The sequence below is a fragment of the Podarcis vaucheri genome (genome assembly GCF_965113315.1).
Source record: "Podarcis vaucheri genome assembly, chromosome: 5".
Taxonomy (NCBI): Eukaryota; Metazoa; Chordata; class Lepidosauria; order Squamata; family Lacertidae; genus Podarcis; species Podarcis vaucheri.
Genome location: NC_138763.1, coordinates 35,662,203 through 35,678,805, shown reverse-complemented (window position 1 = coordinate 35,678,805; position 16,603 = coordinate 35,662,203). Strand labels below are relative to the sequence as shown.

The 16,603-nt window shown below is 39.6% G+C and overlaps 1 protein-coding gene across 7 annotated transcripts in view; it reads right to left on the bottom strand.

Moving 5' to 3' along the window:
* PIK3CB (phosphatidylinositol-4,5-bisphosphate 3-kinase catalytic subunit beta) overlaps positions 1-16,603 on the bottom strand; it is a 100,704-nt gene that overhangs the window by 27,432 nt on the left and 56,669 nt on the right. For all 7 annotated transcript variants that reach the window (XM_082221733.1, XM_082221734.1, XM_082221732.1 and 4 more), the window contains 8 exons: positions 13,047-13,230; positions 10,805-11,030; positions 7,173-7,396; positions 5,159-5,341; positions 4,547-4,708; positions 4,187-4,273; positions 2,010-2,261; positions 133-229 (listed from right to left, as the gene is read on the bottom strand). In XM_082221733.1, coding sequence (XP_082077859.1) covers positions 133-229; positions 2,010-2,261; positions 4,187-4,273; positions 4,547-4,708; positions 5,159-5,341; positions 7,173-7,396; positions 10,805-11,030; positions 13,047-13,199 — 1,384 coding nt within the window. In that variant the 5' untranslated portion in view covers positions 13,200-13,230. The remainder of the gene's footprint in view (positions 1-132; positions 230-2,009; positions 2,262-4,186; positions 4,274-4,546; positions 4,709-5,158; positions 5,342-7,172; positions 7,397-10,804; positions 11,031-13,046; positions 13,231-16,603) is intronic.

Genomic DNA, 16,603 nt, shown 5'->3' with positions numbered 1-16,603 from the left:
GTCTTCATTCAATTTCAGAGGGGCTTTTGTGGAAGCCTAAGCAAGGAAGCCCCTCTGAAATGGACAGAGGCTGTGCAGTAGCACTGCATAGCCAATGGCACAAGCAGCTTCTTATCACAAATTAAGCCTTACCCGGAAATGACGACCAGCTGTACAGTATGAGGTCTCCAGTTTTCAATTGTCCTTTAAAATCAAACACCATAGTATTGACCCATGCGACAGGGTAGTGCTGCAAAGAAAAATCATACTGTTTGAAGATGAGACCATAGTGGATTCAAAACCTTAAGACAATAGAACAACACACACACACACACACACACACACACACACACACACATAACATACACAGAGAAAAAGAAGTTGTGATGTGGATTTGGAAAAATCCTAAATGCAATGCGCAAAGAGTTTTCTATAATAAGAAACTACTAGTCTGAACTATTCTTGAAACTGAATGTCCACAAGTGTAAATTTAATATATGCATTTCAAGCTAATTGTTGTTATATAGTATAACAGGCACGTCCAATAGGTAAATCGTGATCTACCGGTAGATCACTGGACGTCTGTGGTAGATCAGTGGCTCCCCCAAAAGAAGCACAACAACCTTGGTCCCCTCCAAGAAATGGGCCTTGCTTAAAAAAGCTCAACTTTGACCTGAACCCCCCAAAGCAGGCCTTCCTTCCCCAAAAAGGGGGTAGATCACTGCCAGTTTTTAAATCTGTGAGTAGATCGCAGTCTCTTGGGAGTTGGCCACCCCTGTAGTATAAGACGCTGGAACTACATGACGGATGAGGTGAATCATATTAGGTGAATTCTTTCCTCTGGAGCAGGGTTTCCCAAACAGGGAGGGGGGTCCCTCCAGCTGATTTTGGACTACAATTCCCACAATCCCTGACCACTGGTGCTGCTAAGGATGATGGGAGTTGTAGCCCAAAAACAGCTGAGGACTCAAGTTTCGGAAACCTGCTCTGGGTCATGAAAATAGTTTAGTGCGTACAACACACATACAACAATGTTGAGTGCAATTGTGTTTGTTATGAGAAACACCATGTAAAAGCAAGCAAAGCCTCAGCAAACCTGATTTCTATGCACAGTGTGGAAAAACTCTTGAGAACTAGGCTGAGCACGATTTGTGCAATCTAGAATGGCAGCAGAACTACAGCAAATTGAATGTATGCTTTTTAATGTTTTTCCAACGTGGCATTTATTATCCTCTGGCAGAAAGCAATATGTGAATATATATATATATATATATGCAGGTTTTGGTGTCTTCGGGTGTCTTCCCGTGTAAGAGTCGGGGTGTCTGTGCGACGTTTCGACGAGGTCTCACTCGTCATCTTCAGGCTGGTGCTTTCGGCTTCTTGTTACTGGAACAGAGCAGAATCTGGTGTTTGAGTTCCTATAAATACTGTTGAGGGGTGTGGTGTATAGCCTCCACACCCCTCAACAGTATTTATAGGAACTCAAACACCAGATTCTGCTCTGTTCCAGTAACAAGAAGCCGAAAGCACCAGCCTGAAGATGACGAGTGAGACCTCGTCGAAACGTCGCACAGACACCCCGACTCTTACACGGGAAGACACCCGAAGACACCAAAACCTGCATTCCTGTACCCGTGAAAATCTACGAAAGCAAATATATATATATATATATATATATATATATATATGTGTGTGTGTGTGTGTGTGTGTGAAGCGTTCACCTTTATTCCTTTTATTATATTCAAATGTAGAACAGTATGTGATATTCACAAATGGTAGAAATGAGAATGAAGTAGAAAAAACAGTGAGGCAAGATTATTATTATTTGGTCCTATCCCCCTGTTTAAAAATGAATAGTACATACTCGTGTGTGTGTGTGTGTGTGTGTGTGTGTGTGTGTATCAGTATATATCCCGACTTTCACTCTGAAGTTTAGAATTTTAAAAAGCTATGGAAATGAAAAGTATGCAAAACACATGCAGAGACTTCCCAGTACAACGAACAGGAATGTAAAGAAACGAATCCATTACCACTTTGCCAGCTTTCCTAATGGTCTGGTATTTGGACGGATTAAGTGTCTTGCTTGGATTATTTTTTTTCTTTTTATCCATCACAGCATAGACCACAAAGCACAGCCTAGCCATTCTTGGCAAATCACAGACGTTGATATCAAATTCCAAGGGTTCGTTCCAAACATGGTCATTTCTCCCAGATATTTCTGAGCTTACGATAGGTTTACAAAGGAGCTCAGTTCCATGGAAGAGACCAGCCCTGACATGAACCTGCAAGAGAGACATGACAGGGAAGTATCCAAACACATTCCAGAGAGTAAGGATTATTTACCTAGAAGTATTTCCTGCTTAGAAAGAAGGCAAGGCAGCTTTGGAATATTTGCCCTAATTAGTGTTCTTATGCTATGTGCTAGAGTATTAGCTACACTGAAGATCTAAGCAGTCTGTGGGTATTGCCAAGGTAAACTGATGGTAAATATTTTGCTTCTCATGACTGGGCACAAAGTTTACCAATTAGGAGAGTGGATGGTGACAAGAAGCATAACTAACCACACACACATATTTTTGCTTATATTTCTAGAACAGGAATGATAATGGCAATTCAGGATGCCTTTGAATCTTTGGAGGCAATTATTACAACTGGGAAATGGTTCAATTTGTTTTTGAATTGCAAATTAGTATGCATGCACGGTATGTGATTATTTTCAAGTGCATATAATTGGCACATGCCTTAATATTCTATACTGTGTCCTAATGGAGTGATATTCCTATGTAAACATACCTTTTTTTTAAAAAAAACCCCAATGTATTTCTAAAGCTGTAGTCCTTTCTCTTTAATATAATTACCGAACTTTTGGGGCTGTCTAAAATACCTTTGCTGAAAAGCACTTTTCAAAATAGCAATACAAGCAAAAAAGTTAGTCACTCACAATCAGATTTCCTTCATAGCTTATGGAATGGGTTTTAGCCAGAACTAATGCTAAATCTCCCTGATTTTAAATGTGGTTTATTTCTGACAAATCTTTGTGGCAAAAACTTAAATAGCAGCTTAAATGAAGCACTGAGCACTTTTTTTTTTGAAAATGTAGACAAAAACTTGCTGCACACATTATTGTCCCATTTTTTAAACATATATTGCACAATCTATTTTTTGTCTCTCTTCTGTTTTCAGGAAGAAAAAGATTGCTAGGATTATAAATATGCATAATTTCTGCAATATTCATCCAAAATAACAAACAGGGAAACAATATTATATATTAATTAATTAATTAACTTTGTATACCACTCTTCATCTGTAGATCTCAGGGCGTTTCACAACATAAAAATACAATATAAAAACACAGATTACATAAAACACAAAATGGTAAAACATGTTTCTTAAAAATATTATGATAGAATGCTTTGTGGCATTCTGCTTCTCCTTAGCAATTGCTGCATTTGTCTCCCCTTTCAGTATATAAAAACTTGAACTGATTTTTTTCCAAAACAATTTGTCCTGAAAGGTCAGTGAATTGTTTTAAACATCATGCCAGTCATGCCACACTATGAGCCCATTCATATATTTTGTTTTGTCTTCTCCAGCTGAAAATTCATTCATTCACTTAACTGTATGCCAAACAAACAAGGGAAAATGCATGCCATTCTATTTCATAGGCAAAATGCATAGGAAGGGGTTTGTGCAGTAAGCTCTTACATGTTACAACCTTGGTTTAAAATGCATTCTTTTTACAGGAAATACCATTTCATTTGCTTCTACATTCAGCATCTTCAGTGAACTAAATACAGAGCAAAATGCTTAGTGGAACCAGGCTATACTTGCAAATCTTTTAAAAGCTGGACATTCATCTGAACATTTACAAAAACATTTACATATTAATGCCATGAAATTAGGAATATCTTTCAGTTTCAGTAAAATTTGCAGATTAAGAGTTCACATATCACCTTACTTCATGATATTTCTGTCTACCTAAATATTTTTCAAGACATTTAGCGTCACTCTGTAGCTTTTGATTTACAGCTCAGCCAGAGATTTAAGGCAATTCCCAATTGTAATCATGTAGTCATTTAGACTACTGGTATTTAAATCAAGCCCTTGTTTATTAAATAATCAAATCAAATGCAGCCTTGACAAACAAAGGAAATTTGTTAAGACGACCAGCAGAAACATCACTTGTGTTGGGGAGGAATTTAGTTACCTTAGCTGTCTCTTCTGTGTTCAACTTGTTGCCATTCACTAGGACTACCTTGAAAGGATTGTTAATATCCCATACACTTTGAGTCAACTGTTGTAGAAAGGAAACAGCGATGAGAGATTTCCAGGCTTTTTGAGAAACGCATACATTTGAAGATCATGCTGCTTAAAAAACAGCCCTGCACTAAATCAATAACTAATGTCTCTCTTCTGCAAAGAATGTTTCTCTTTTGCCAAGAGTGGCTTATGGAGGTAAAAATACAAACATTAACTAACAGTCAACTTTAAGCTGCATTTTTTAATGATTTGCTTGTACCTTCCAGACATGAATGCAACAATTCTTAAAATGAATGAGAAAACTCACACGTGTTTTTTTGGGTGGTAGAGGAACAGGAGGGTTGCCTGGTTTTCGGTTTATGGCAGCTTCTATAGCCACCATTTCCTGATCACACATTTTTTTTATGGTGCTGCAGTCAACAAGAGTGAGCTGAGGAAGGGCTCTGCTCATCACACAACGATGGATATACTGAGAAAGGAAGGCAATGAATCTGTTATTTGCATGCTGAAAATTAAACATGAAGTCCTTAAAGCATGTTTTATTTAGGTCCATATATATACTTCAAAAAGGAAGGGGGGAATCATTTGGGGTCATTTGTGCTTTCAAAAAAGCAATTAACCAGTCAAGCACATTCACACTTAAAAGATTTGCAGCAACTCTTGATACATTTTCAAAAATGTTTCTTATTTTTGGGTGCTTGGGCAACAAAGCACCTAGAATAGGTATTGTAGAGCAAAACACAGAGTTCACATCTGAATTGTCCAATTATATATTTCTTCATGTATGACATTACCAAAGAAGTAAAAAAATAGACATCTTGGGAGAAAACACCAACTTCCACCCACTCAATATCTGATTATTTTTTGAAGACACACCTCCTAAATAATCATATTGCTTTAAAAGAAAAGAAAAGAATACCTGGAACTGGATTAATGGATGGTCCCCAAAAACATATTCCAGTCTTCCACTAACTTGCAGAACATAGTCAGAAGGATCAACTTCTTCATCTTCTCTTCCATGGATAGTCAAACGTTTACGAATTGCTAGTTCATTCAGCTTGATAGGGTTTATATTAGGAGACACCTGAAAGCTAAATACGTCCTATTAAAAAGAAGGCATAATAGCTATTACTTTCAAGTATGAATGAATATAAGTAATTCATTTTACTTTAGAGAATAACCCCCCCAGTCTATGGACCATATAGGTTTTAATAAGAATATTTCCTGATTTATATATAAAAAGAAATCTGGTAGGTGTAGGTACCCATTTTACCATTTAATATGCAATTGTGCAGGATAAAATACGTTTCTTCACATGGATCCTCATCACGGAGCCTATTACGTTGTGCACAAATGCTTTTATAAGAGTACATATAGAGCTTTTATTTTTTCGAACACACTAAGAAGATGCAGGAATTCAAAAGCAATTATTTACAAATGCCTGCTTTCATTTTACATTTTATGATGAATAATATTTTTTGTCTACAGGCCTATTTATATAGCAGCCTTCTGGTAGCAAGCCAAACCTTGCAATGGAAAATCATAGCCATAATGAAAAAGTCTGTCAAAATCAATTCAATATTTTCTCAGTTTCAAAAGTTATCCGTCTCAAAAAAGCTACTTTCCCTGAAGTTAACTGCCAGATACAGAGGCCCTCGCAATTCAGTTTTTTAAAAAAGGAGACCTCAAACGCAGTGTTTCTATAGAATTTTTTTTATATAAAATGTTCTAAACACTAATGTATGAAGGTCAAAATAGACTTTAGATTAATGGCATACATTGAATCTCATGCTTTGGAACCCTTCAGGAAGATGACTCAGAAACTTCAACTGGTCAAAAATTCAGCAGTCAGATTACTGACTGAGGTTCAATTTAGATCTCATATAACCCTCTTTAAAACTGCTGCACTGGTTGATAGCTCATTTCTGGGTCCATTCAAGGTGCAAAAGGTAGGGTTTAAAGCCCATAACAACTCAAATACATCCATCAAAAGCTATGCAAGAGGTCTATTATCTCTGTTTGGACTCTGTTTTAGGCCCAATGAAAGAATTGTTGCCATTGCACCACATGGTCAGCTAAGTGTTACAAATACAGCTTGCCACTGTATAAAGTTTATTTTTTATTGACTGCTCGATTAGACTTGATTTTAACAGTGTATATATTTTTATATACTGTTTATTTGTTTACCTGTACTGAATATTTATTGTATTTGTATATTTGTACTGAAATGATTGCACGACAGATAGTATATAAATAGCTTAATAAAGCAAACAAACAGTACTTCAAATAGGGCAGATACCACTGGACATAGATAGATGTTACACACAGAGGTATTTATACAGGGTACATAGCCACCTCACCACCTACACTATACATTTAAAGCAGTATCACACCGCTTTAAACAGGCATGGCTTTTGCCAAAAAATCCTGGGAGCTATAGTTAGTTAAAGGTGCTCAGAACTAGTAAAGGTAAAGGTAAAGGGACCCCTGACCATTAGGTCCAGTCGTGACAGACTCTGGGGTTGTGGCGCTCATCTCGCTTTATTGGCCGAGGGAGCCGGTGTACAGCTTCTGGATCATGTGGCCAGCATGACTAAGCCGCTTCTGGCGAACCAGAGCAGCACACGGAAATGCCATTTACCTTCCCGCTGGAGCGCTACCAATTTATCTACTTGCACTTTGAGGTGCTTTCGAACTGCTAGGTTGGCAGGAGCAGGGACCGAGCAACAGGAGCTCGCCCCATTGCGGGGATTCGAACCGCCAACCTTCTGATCGGCAACTCCTAGGCTCTGTGGTTTAACCCACAGCGCCACCCTATTCATCTCACAACGACAACCTTCTGAGTGTTTGACAATGTACATTTTGCAACTTGCAAGTGGGAATTACTTGAGGTAGCTGTGGAAGTGTTTTCTAACTATGGCCAATAATCCTACCCGGCAGTTGTCAAAATGAACAGCCACAACTAGATTGCCACCATAAAGTTTATCTTGGAGGTTTTCCTGTGTTGCTGGCTCTAGGTGCGGTGGGTAAGTGTACTTCAACCAGTCCATCCAAGACAGCCCCACAAGTGACTGCATCTTCTCTTCACTGATTAGCCGCATTTTAATCCGGAATTCTTTGACTTCTGGGTCTTGTAGGGCATCAAACTCATGGAGGCCTGAAATGATTTAATTAAACAATACATATTTTTAAAAGTGTCAGAGGGAAAGAATCACATTGCACCACATGGCCAACTAAGGTTTTCTCCGAGTAGACCCACTGAAATTAATGGGCCTAATTCCATTATAGACACTAATTTAAATGGGGCTACTCTGAGTAAAATTTAGCTGAACTTAGCTAAGTTAGCCCAAAACGTAGCCCCAAAAGTTGTTTCTTCTTTTATTACACAAACCAATTCAATGCCAAATTTTCCATTAAAAACCCTAACTCCATTAAATACACGCCCCCACACATATAAGCATTCAAGATACTACCACAGCTGCCATTTTGAACTTTCTATGTAGAATATTCTGCTGAGGAATTCTGAGATTTATTTATTTATTTGTAAATCACAGCTATAGGTTTACCTTGTCTTCCATGGAACACTGAAATATTTTGACTGAGTACTTTGATAAGTATTTTAACTTTTATAGGAAAAAGAGAAAATTGATATACGCTGCTCATTCAAAAGGTTATGAACTGCACCTTACATATGCATAGTACAGTACTGGAGGTGTGGGAAGAAGAACATTACGTTTTCCATTAATACTTTAGTAATAACTTCAGTTGTATTTGCCAATGTCTAAGGCGTTTAAACACAAGCCTTCACTGAGAAGCACATGGCATAAAGTGCAGGTCAAGCAGGTTCGAAGAGGAATAACTAATTCTACCCTGAGAAGTACAAAGAACCAGAGAACTTGCTTTGTTCAAAACGAGGAAAATTGCCCAGTCATTCTTTTTCGAAATAATCAGTTACAAAAATCTATAAAAGAACTCTGTGCGTCAGTAGAAGCCATTGTCAGCACAGACAAGTTAGGGTTCAGTTTGCTGTTGAAAGCTAAACAGAACTTGTAGATATTGTGCCAGGAACTAACAACTGCCCATTGTTTCTGATGGGAAGCATGGCCTGCCTATTGATTATTTTTAATTTCAACATAAAATGCATCATTCCCTTTGCAAACTGCAAGCATGATAATTTTTATTATGTTAAAAATTCAACAGCAACTGACTGCATTATACCTCTGAGTACCAGCTGCTGGGAATTGCAGGTGGGCAGAGTGCTGCTGTCCATCTTGCAGCCTTCTCACAGGCATCTGGTTGGCCTGTGAGAACAGGATGCTGGACCAGACTGGTCACTGGTGTGATCTGGCAGGGTCACCTTATATTCTTATAACTTGTAGTTTCTGAATTCCTCAATAAGTAAGTTTCTAGCTGTATATGGCAAGACAACCACTTGCATGCCAGCGGTGAGTGGGACCAGAGGCAAAAGCCAACAGAGAAAATAATGTAAAGCTTACTTTTGTACAGGCAAGCTTCTACAAACATTTGCATGACCCTCTCAACTCTCCATCTAGGCCAGCAGTTCTCAACCTGTGGGTCCCCAGATGTTGTTGGACTACAACTCCCATCATCCCTGAGCTCTGGTCTTGCTAGCTAGGGGTGATGGGAGTTGTAGTTCAACAACATCTGGGGACCCACAGGTTGAGAAAGGCTGATCTAGGCAAACAAGAAGCATTATCAAAGTTTAAGAGCTATGGGGGAGCAATACTTGGGGTGCAAAACACAGCCAGTAAAAGGGTGTGGCAAGGGAGAGTCGAAAGGCCCAAACAGAGAGGTCTTGTAGGCTGTATCCAGCCCCTGGACCTGAGGTTCTCCCGAGCCCTGCCTTAAAGGCAGTTGAATCTGAACATCCAGAAGAATTTTAAATTCACACATAGAAAACATATTGGTTATTCAAATGCTAAAGTTGCAATTACGGCCTTTGCTAATGCTGCTGCAAAGATGTTCCTCTCCCATGCAGTCTGTTGCAGATGGTAGAAATAGAGGGATTTCTCTGGCTTGCCCTTCTCTTTTGAAAGGCATGTGCACAGCAATTGGTTACTGCCACCACTAACATGAGGAGCACCTGGTTACAAGGAATTGCTCCAACTCAAACATTGGGTCAGCAACCTTTTTGGCCCATGGGCCATTTTGAGCAATTGCAAGTCCCAGTCATTTCTCTCCCCACTCCCCTGAGAGAGGGTGTGCCCAAAGACATTGCCTTTTCAGGGGACCTGGGTAAAAGTCAGATACAGTAGAATTAATCAGAGGTTTGAAAAGCAAATAGGAAATAGGAAAGGGAATGTCAGAGGCTTCACGGGCACCCGTAGAAGACCTCAAGGGTCCCAATGCATGCCTTGGTACCACAGTGGGAATTGTATCCATAAAATAAATTCCATCATGCAACTGGTCTTATAGGCCTCTGAGTCTGAGATAGATCGCAAGACAAACCAGTGTGGAATTACGAGTACTGAATACACAACATGGGCCTATCCTTGCATTCAATTGCCATAGATGTGGAGGCTTAAAAACTTCTCGTGTGCATGTGTTTAAATGTTATGCTGTAAACCTACCCAGGGGCAGGATATCATTTACAGAAGAAACAAAAGTACAACTCCTCATTGGAGAAAAGCAATGAAACTGGTAACTCTTACTTTCACTTTTGCAAACCATATGAAAACAGATATTTCTGTACTGTGTTTCCAGTGATCACTGACAGGTGTGTTGTTGCCATCACTAAAAAGTATGTGAGCCTTAGCTTTCCTGCCAATTTTGGGAGCTGCAGATGTGTGCAGAGGTTTCCACCCTGTTCTTAGTTCCAAGGTATTCTTTGGCTGCTGTATTGCTGACGTCCCGTGAATGAATAGCATAGAGCCCTACAGACAAGTCCCCACCATCCTTTTCAGTAACAACCTTGAGCTGTGACAGAGACAGAGAATTGTTGCTGACCTTACATGAAGCTGCAACACAAGATTAGAGCTCCTTACAACCACAATTTTTGTCTTGGCAACAAAGACTGCCCCAAGCCTGTGGAGCACTGGAAGAAGTAGAAGTTTGGTGTCTAATACATTTCTATCTTAAGTCAAGATAAGCCTGTTCAATTATACCTGATGGTGAAAATCATTAAAATGGGTTTTTAAGGTAAGAATATCCAATTAATAGGAGTTATTTACAGTCCAATTACTGGGTAATGTACATATTAATGTGCATCCATCATACCTTGTATGCACATGATTAATAGAACATTATCACTATTCAACATTTGTAACATCCTAACACAGAAACACATACAATTGATTTCTGAATGCGTTTTTCAATATGGTATTTACTCTAATTATGATGCTATGTAAAACTATTAAAATTTGGGTGTTTTTTTCCATAGTTAATTAGAACGAGGGATACACATTCAAGGACAGAAAATGGCCATGTTAAATTTTATTTGGGGTTAATCTTACTATAGTTAAGCCCAGTCCTTTTAATGCTTTCAGGCTAATTTCAATCCACCTCAGTGCTCTTTTGTATCTCCATCTCCACAGCCAATATTTACCTTTTCCTATGAGGACACCTATTTTAGAGTCCAATTTTTCCCCTGGGTCGCAGCTTCTTGTAATTAGTTGAAGGACAGGAAGGAATGGTCTAACGTCACAGAGTCTGCGTGTCTCATCTTCCAGTTCTTCACGTACCGCTGTTTGATTCACACAAGAGAACATATAGGAGTCGATCTCCATAAGAAGATGAAACAGAGGGTAACTCTGTGCTTCCTTCCATAATAGCTGCAAATAAGCACAGAGACTGTAACAGTAGAATGCTTTGTTCACAAAACCCACTCACTGGAAAGTAAGACCTCTGTCAACTGTATGCACAGCATTAGGTAGGTGTTTCTGTATCACTCATGCAAGCCCTTACTTCAGCTTAAACAAACTTCCTTCAATCAAACACAGCCGACTCAAGCCTCCAGAGAATAGTGGTAGGTCATTCATCTAATTTAAATTAATACAGCCATTGTTTATTAAAACTAAAAATCACTGGTCCTGAAAGAAAACTGGTTCTCTCTGCTGTAAAGACTGTGCTGGAACAAAGTGTCAAGAGTAAAAAGGTACACATGTCACTGTCTTTATTCATGTTTTAGTAATAAAAACAAGTGCTAAGAGGTGGGGTGGGACTTCTTTCCCAAGTTAGTTCTTATGCATTTTTTTTTGACTGCTGGTTTGGCAAGATTGTTGTAGGGTTTTGGCCACAAAGCATCTGAAAAGGACATCAATTTCAGGCCAGTTGTAGAACTTATGAACACTATGATTTCTGCATCTATCAGCCAGTAAGCTAGTTAAACAGATGACATCTCAGCAGAAAAGAATCTGCCTGACCATCTTCTATGTCTACGAGTAAGAGAATATGTAGCAAGCAGATTCCAAGGTTCCCAGGGCCCCATAACACACTACTGGTGGCAGCCGTTTTCCATGGTGTTCTGTTCCTGTCTCCCCCCCCCCCCACATTGGCGGAGCACGCATAAGCGTGATCTCCCCAATTATACCCCCATTATGCCCTGACCCCAGGGGTGGAGGAAGGGGTGTGTGGTGGAGGCGGGCCGCCCCAGGCGTCACCACTGGGGGGGGGGTGACAAAATGCCGGACGGCACTTACCGTGGGGCCTGCAGAGAGTGACGCAGTGGCTTGGGCACCCACAGGCTCCATGCTGCCCCAAACAGTATGCCTGCTGCCTCCCCCCCAGCTGTAGCATGGCTGAGTGGGAGAAGGCAGGCAGACCCCATGGAGCATCCTGCCCACATGGGCAGCTGGCTACACCCCTGGGTGCAGGGCACACGTGCAGTGCAGGCACCTGATCAGCTTGCTCTGCCACTGCCTGCCCCACTCCCATTATGTGCCATTACATTCCCATCCTGCTCTCTTCTGGGTCCAAAAGGACCCCCACATTGGCAGTCACACATCATTTGGATGGGCGCAAAACGGTCACCTCATGTACTTGTGAATTCTTTCCTGTAAAGTCCATGGGGGTGACTAGAATTGCATTTAGATATGAAGATTATTCCTTTAGCTTTCCTGATTATAATGCTAGCACTTCTGTCCTGCTTTCTAAAGTTCCATTTACACTGCAATACTTGCTGTGTTGTGAACTGTTTTGGTGTTTTTTTTTATTGATATACTACTGCCATGTCACACTAAATCTCATTCGCACGAGTGGGTTTGGTGTTACATTGAATTGTGCCATCCTTTGTGTGTGTGTTTCTATTCCCCCCTGATTCCCCCATGAAAACTGTGGGAAAGAATTGTATGCTGGAATGATGCTCCAAATTTCATCACATGGCATGAAAACCACGGGGAAATTACACCACAGGATTTTCCAGGTAACCAGGGTTGCATCTGAATTTTCTCTGGAAGCGATTAACAGAGAAATGAACCCTAAAATTTCCATAGATTTCCATAAATGTCCCTTAATCCATGTGAAAGATCACAAAAAATCAGGTAAGGAACTACTGGAAAAATGGAATAAAATACTGTCTGAATGCAGCCTAGTTCTAACCAACATAGTTACAAGAATGCACCCTTGCATGAAAACAACAATGGGATGATGCTCATGTAGAAGCTAATGTTTTATAGGGATCTGCCCTTCAAACCAGACCCCTAAGTCATGTTTCACAAAATTTAAATCAGGTTACATACTCAGGACTATTATTTTAAACACTTAAATTATATGATAAACAAAATGCATTTTAATGAGAAGTTGCTAATAGACACTTTAAGAGCAAGCCAGTTTTACCTGTTCTGTATTACCTGTTTTATAAGACTGATAGTGGCATCACGTGGGACATCTAGACTGATGTAAATTCCAGTGGGAAGCAGGAAGTCCACAGATATTAAGCCATCAGCTGCTATCTGTGAATCTACTGCCCAGATGTCTAGGGCATCTGCCATGGCAGGAGGCATAATGGACTTTAACTCTCATAACCATGTGGTCCTAGAAGAAAAATTAAGTTAGATTAATTTACTATGTTCACTTTCATAGGACTGCTTTTAAATCAGAATCAAATACTACACAAACATCAAAGGGTGCCAAACAGTGGCACCAACACTCACATAGACAAAGTTTATGAGAAGATACTGCCTTTTTAGGCATGACTTCTGGTCAGAGCTTCACTTACGTTTGTCTAATGTAGAGTAAGGAAGGAATAAAGAAGGAAAAAACTGCAATATTCTGAAGGATATTTTTCACATTTAAAAAACTTCCAGTCTAGTAGGCATTTGTGGAAATGAGGCATTCTAGAAGGCAAAAAACAACACACACAATAGATTGCTATGCTAGCTCTGAGCTGTGATTAGAAATCTTTGTAATGGAGAGACTGTCCAACTGTGAAATTAGAAGAAAATACAAATTTCAAGTTAGAATATCTTGCTCAGACTTTTTTTTGGGGGGGGGGGAGAAGCACAAAAGTGTGATTATGAGATGTGCAACTAGTAAATAATAATCCCAGAAGGTCGATTTTTGCTGCCATTGAATCAATAGTTTAAAGACAGCCCAACCCCCATTTTGCAATGTCTGGGTGCACAAAATACATCTTATAATGCATGTTATAGCCCGAGTTGAGAATTTACATTTACAAAGCTCAAGTACAAAGCCCTCTTGGACAAATATTTACATGGTCCATTGGATTCCAGCATGTATGCAACATAATGGGTCAAAATTCTTAAAAAGGTATATTTAGCTTAGAAAAGGGAGAATGTCATAGTAGCTTTCAAATACCTAAAATCCTACTATTTTTATATAGGGGTCAGAAAAGCAGAGCAGCAATTGGGTGTTCTAGAGATACTTGCAGAAACACGAAAGCAAAGGGGTTTCAATAGGAGCAAATCAATTAACAGTTTAGCAATGTGTACAGGGCTAAGTTCACCCATGCAGTAAAGAGGTATGGAAGTGGCTTCAAACTGCCACAGAGCACAAGGCTGTGTACACAATACCAACTTAAAATACAGCAGTGGGAGCACAGTGGATGCACAGGACATGGGAGTGTAAGCCCAAATTTCCCTACACAGTAAGCCATTCATGTCAGAAGCTTACTCTCATCCCAGGAGTTTTCACCTCATTCTTGCAAAGATGTCACAATGGACATGGTGAAAATCACTGAAGCCTTGTGGGAAGTGAATCCCATGAACAGCATACCACACAATCTCTCTTCCATTTAATGGCTTTTTTCAAGTGGTGATCATGTCATAATGTCGTGTGTGAACTAGATGTAATCCTATAAGCAATCCTGCTCTCACCAGGTGACATTTGATGCCTGCAGTTTTAGGACTTGGGAACTGTTTCAGGGGGGTTAAACGTTTTTCAGATGTCAGGGGCACTAAATTAGTACACAGGCTGAAAATTGCAGGCTTGGGGAAGGGAGAAGTCCGTAAAGAGAAACAAAAGCCTGAACCAAATATATTCCTCTTTTTTGTGTGGATATCATTTTATAAACTTCTGGTTTATTATTAAACTGTGCATTCGATAGGAAGCTGTAAGGAGGGAGGAAGTGTCCCAGGTGAAGATCAATTTGCAAGCGCTCAAATCAAACTAGCATTTAGGGGCGTGTTTTCAATATGCAAATACAACAACTGCACAGTAGAAAGGAATGAGTGAGCATTTTGTTTATCAACGAAACAGATTAGCTTATTTCAGAAATGACATCCAGTCGCCATTCTAATTTGTGCCACTTGCGGACAACATAAAGGTCAGAGAAGTGCAAAGTATTTATACAGAAAATGGCACTTGTCACAGCCATGAGACTGCTATGAGAATGAATCACAGGCCAAACTGTATAATGCAAGGCGATGCCTGTGAATGACTAACACCCTCACATCCAGCAGTTGAAATAATGCCAAAGATCCATCTGTGGCAAATAGTTACATGAGAGGAATTTTAAACAGCCCCCAGCAAAAGGGAAAAAAAGTTTGTATGCAACTATTTATACCTAATGAGCCAGTTCAGACATCATGATGAACCATAGTTCGCTGTGATGGGAATGAATGTTAGTGGGCCTTTGGCTCTCACACTCTCTTCCTCCTCCACCAAGTACAAGAAGATAGGCAGGTTTGGCTTCCATTAAAAAAATAATAATAATTTAACTGCAGCTTCTTGTTTTGTTATCTTTAACTATTGTTTGTTTGAAACAATACAACTTCAATATCATTTTGATGAAGGAGAGTATAAAAGTATTTTAAATAAGAAAGTTGAAATCTGTAGTTGATTTAAATCTCTAGAGTAGAACTGTAGAGTTGGAAGGGACCCCAGGGGTCATCTAGTCCAACCCCCTGCAATGCAGGAATCTCAGCTGAAGCATCCAAGACAGATGGCCATCCAACCTCTGCTTAAAAGCCTCCAAGGAAAGAGAGTCCACAACCTCCCGAGGGAGACCACTTCACTGTCAAACAGCTTTTACTGTCAGAAAGTTCTTCCTGATCTTTAGTCGGAATCTCCTTTCTTGTAACTTGAGGCCACTGGTCCGGGTCCTACTCTCCAGAGCAGGAGAAAACAAGCTTGTTCCCTCTTCCACGTGACAGCCCTTGAGATATCTGAAGATGGCTGTCATATCATATGTGATAGGTAAATGTGACAGGTAAATTTAAAAGTGTTGGTAGAAACACACTTTTTGTTCAGTGAATCATGCAACTGTTTGTTTTAATGTTTGTAGTTTCTGCAAGTACATTTTCTTGTGTGTTTATGCATTTATATACAAAATAGTATACAGTTTATATATAAAACAGTAGTTTGGAACTTTTCTATTTTAACTTTGCTTGAGTTGCTGCACTTGATGATGTAAACTCACCTCACATTTTAATACAGTAGGAGAAGTATTCTACATGACGCTGCACTGAAAAACTGCCAAATATTCCTATTCAACTGTGTATTTCTTTAAAAAACATGTTACTTTTTTCTGAAGATACCATAATAGATCATAATCACATTTTCTACATAATTTGTGCTTGTCGGTTGCAGTACTTGGTAGGGGTGTCTATCACCTCCATGTGCAGTTCAAATTATGAAGCAAACAGGAGTGATGGCATCGTTAAGAAGGTATCTCAGGTGGTATCAGGGACTTGCTAAAGTTGTTCTGTGAATTCAGGTGCCCCCAAACCACTGCCTTTTTCCATTTAAAGTGACCAAGCTGACTAGAGAAACACCCTAAACTTGAGTAGAGGAGTGTGTGGGGGGTGTGTGGAATCTTTCATTTTGTTGAACAGGTCTATGTTTTAACCACAGTGAATTATTTTCACAGGACACTCCAAACACAGTGATTTGAGGGAAGGGTGTTGGTGTCCTTCTGAATCACTGTCTCTTTCATAACAATTTAAAA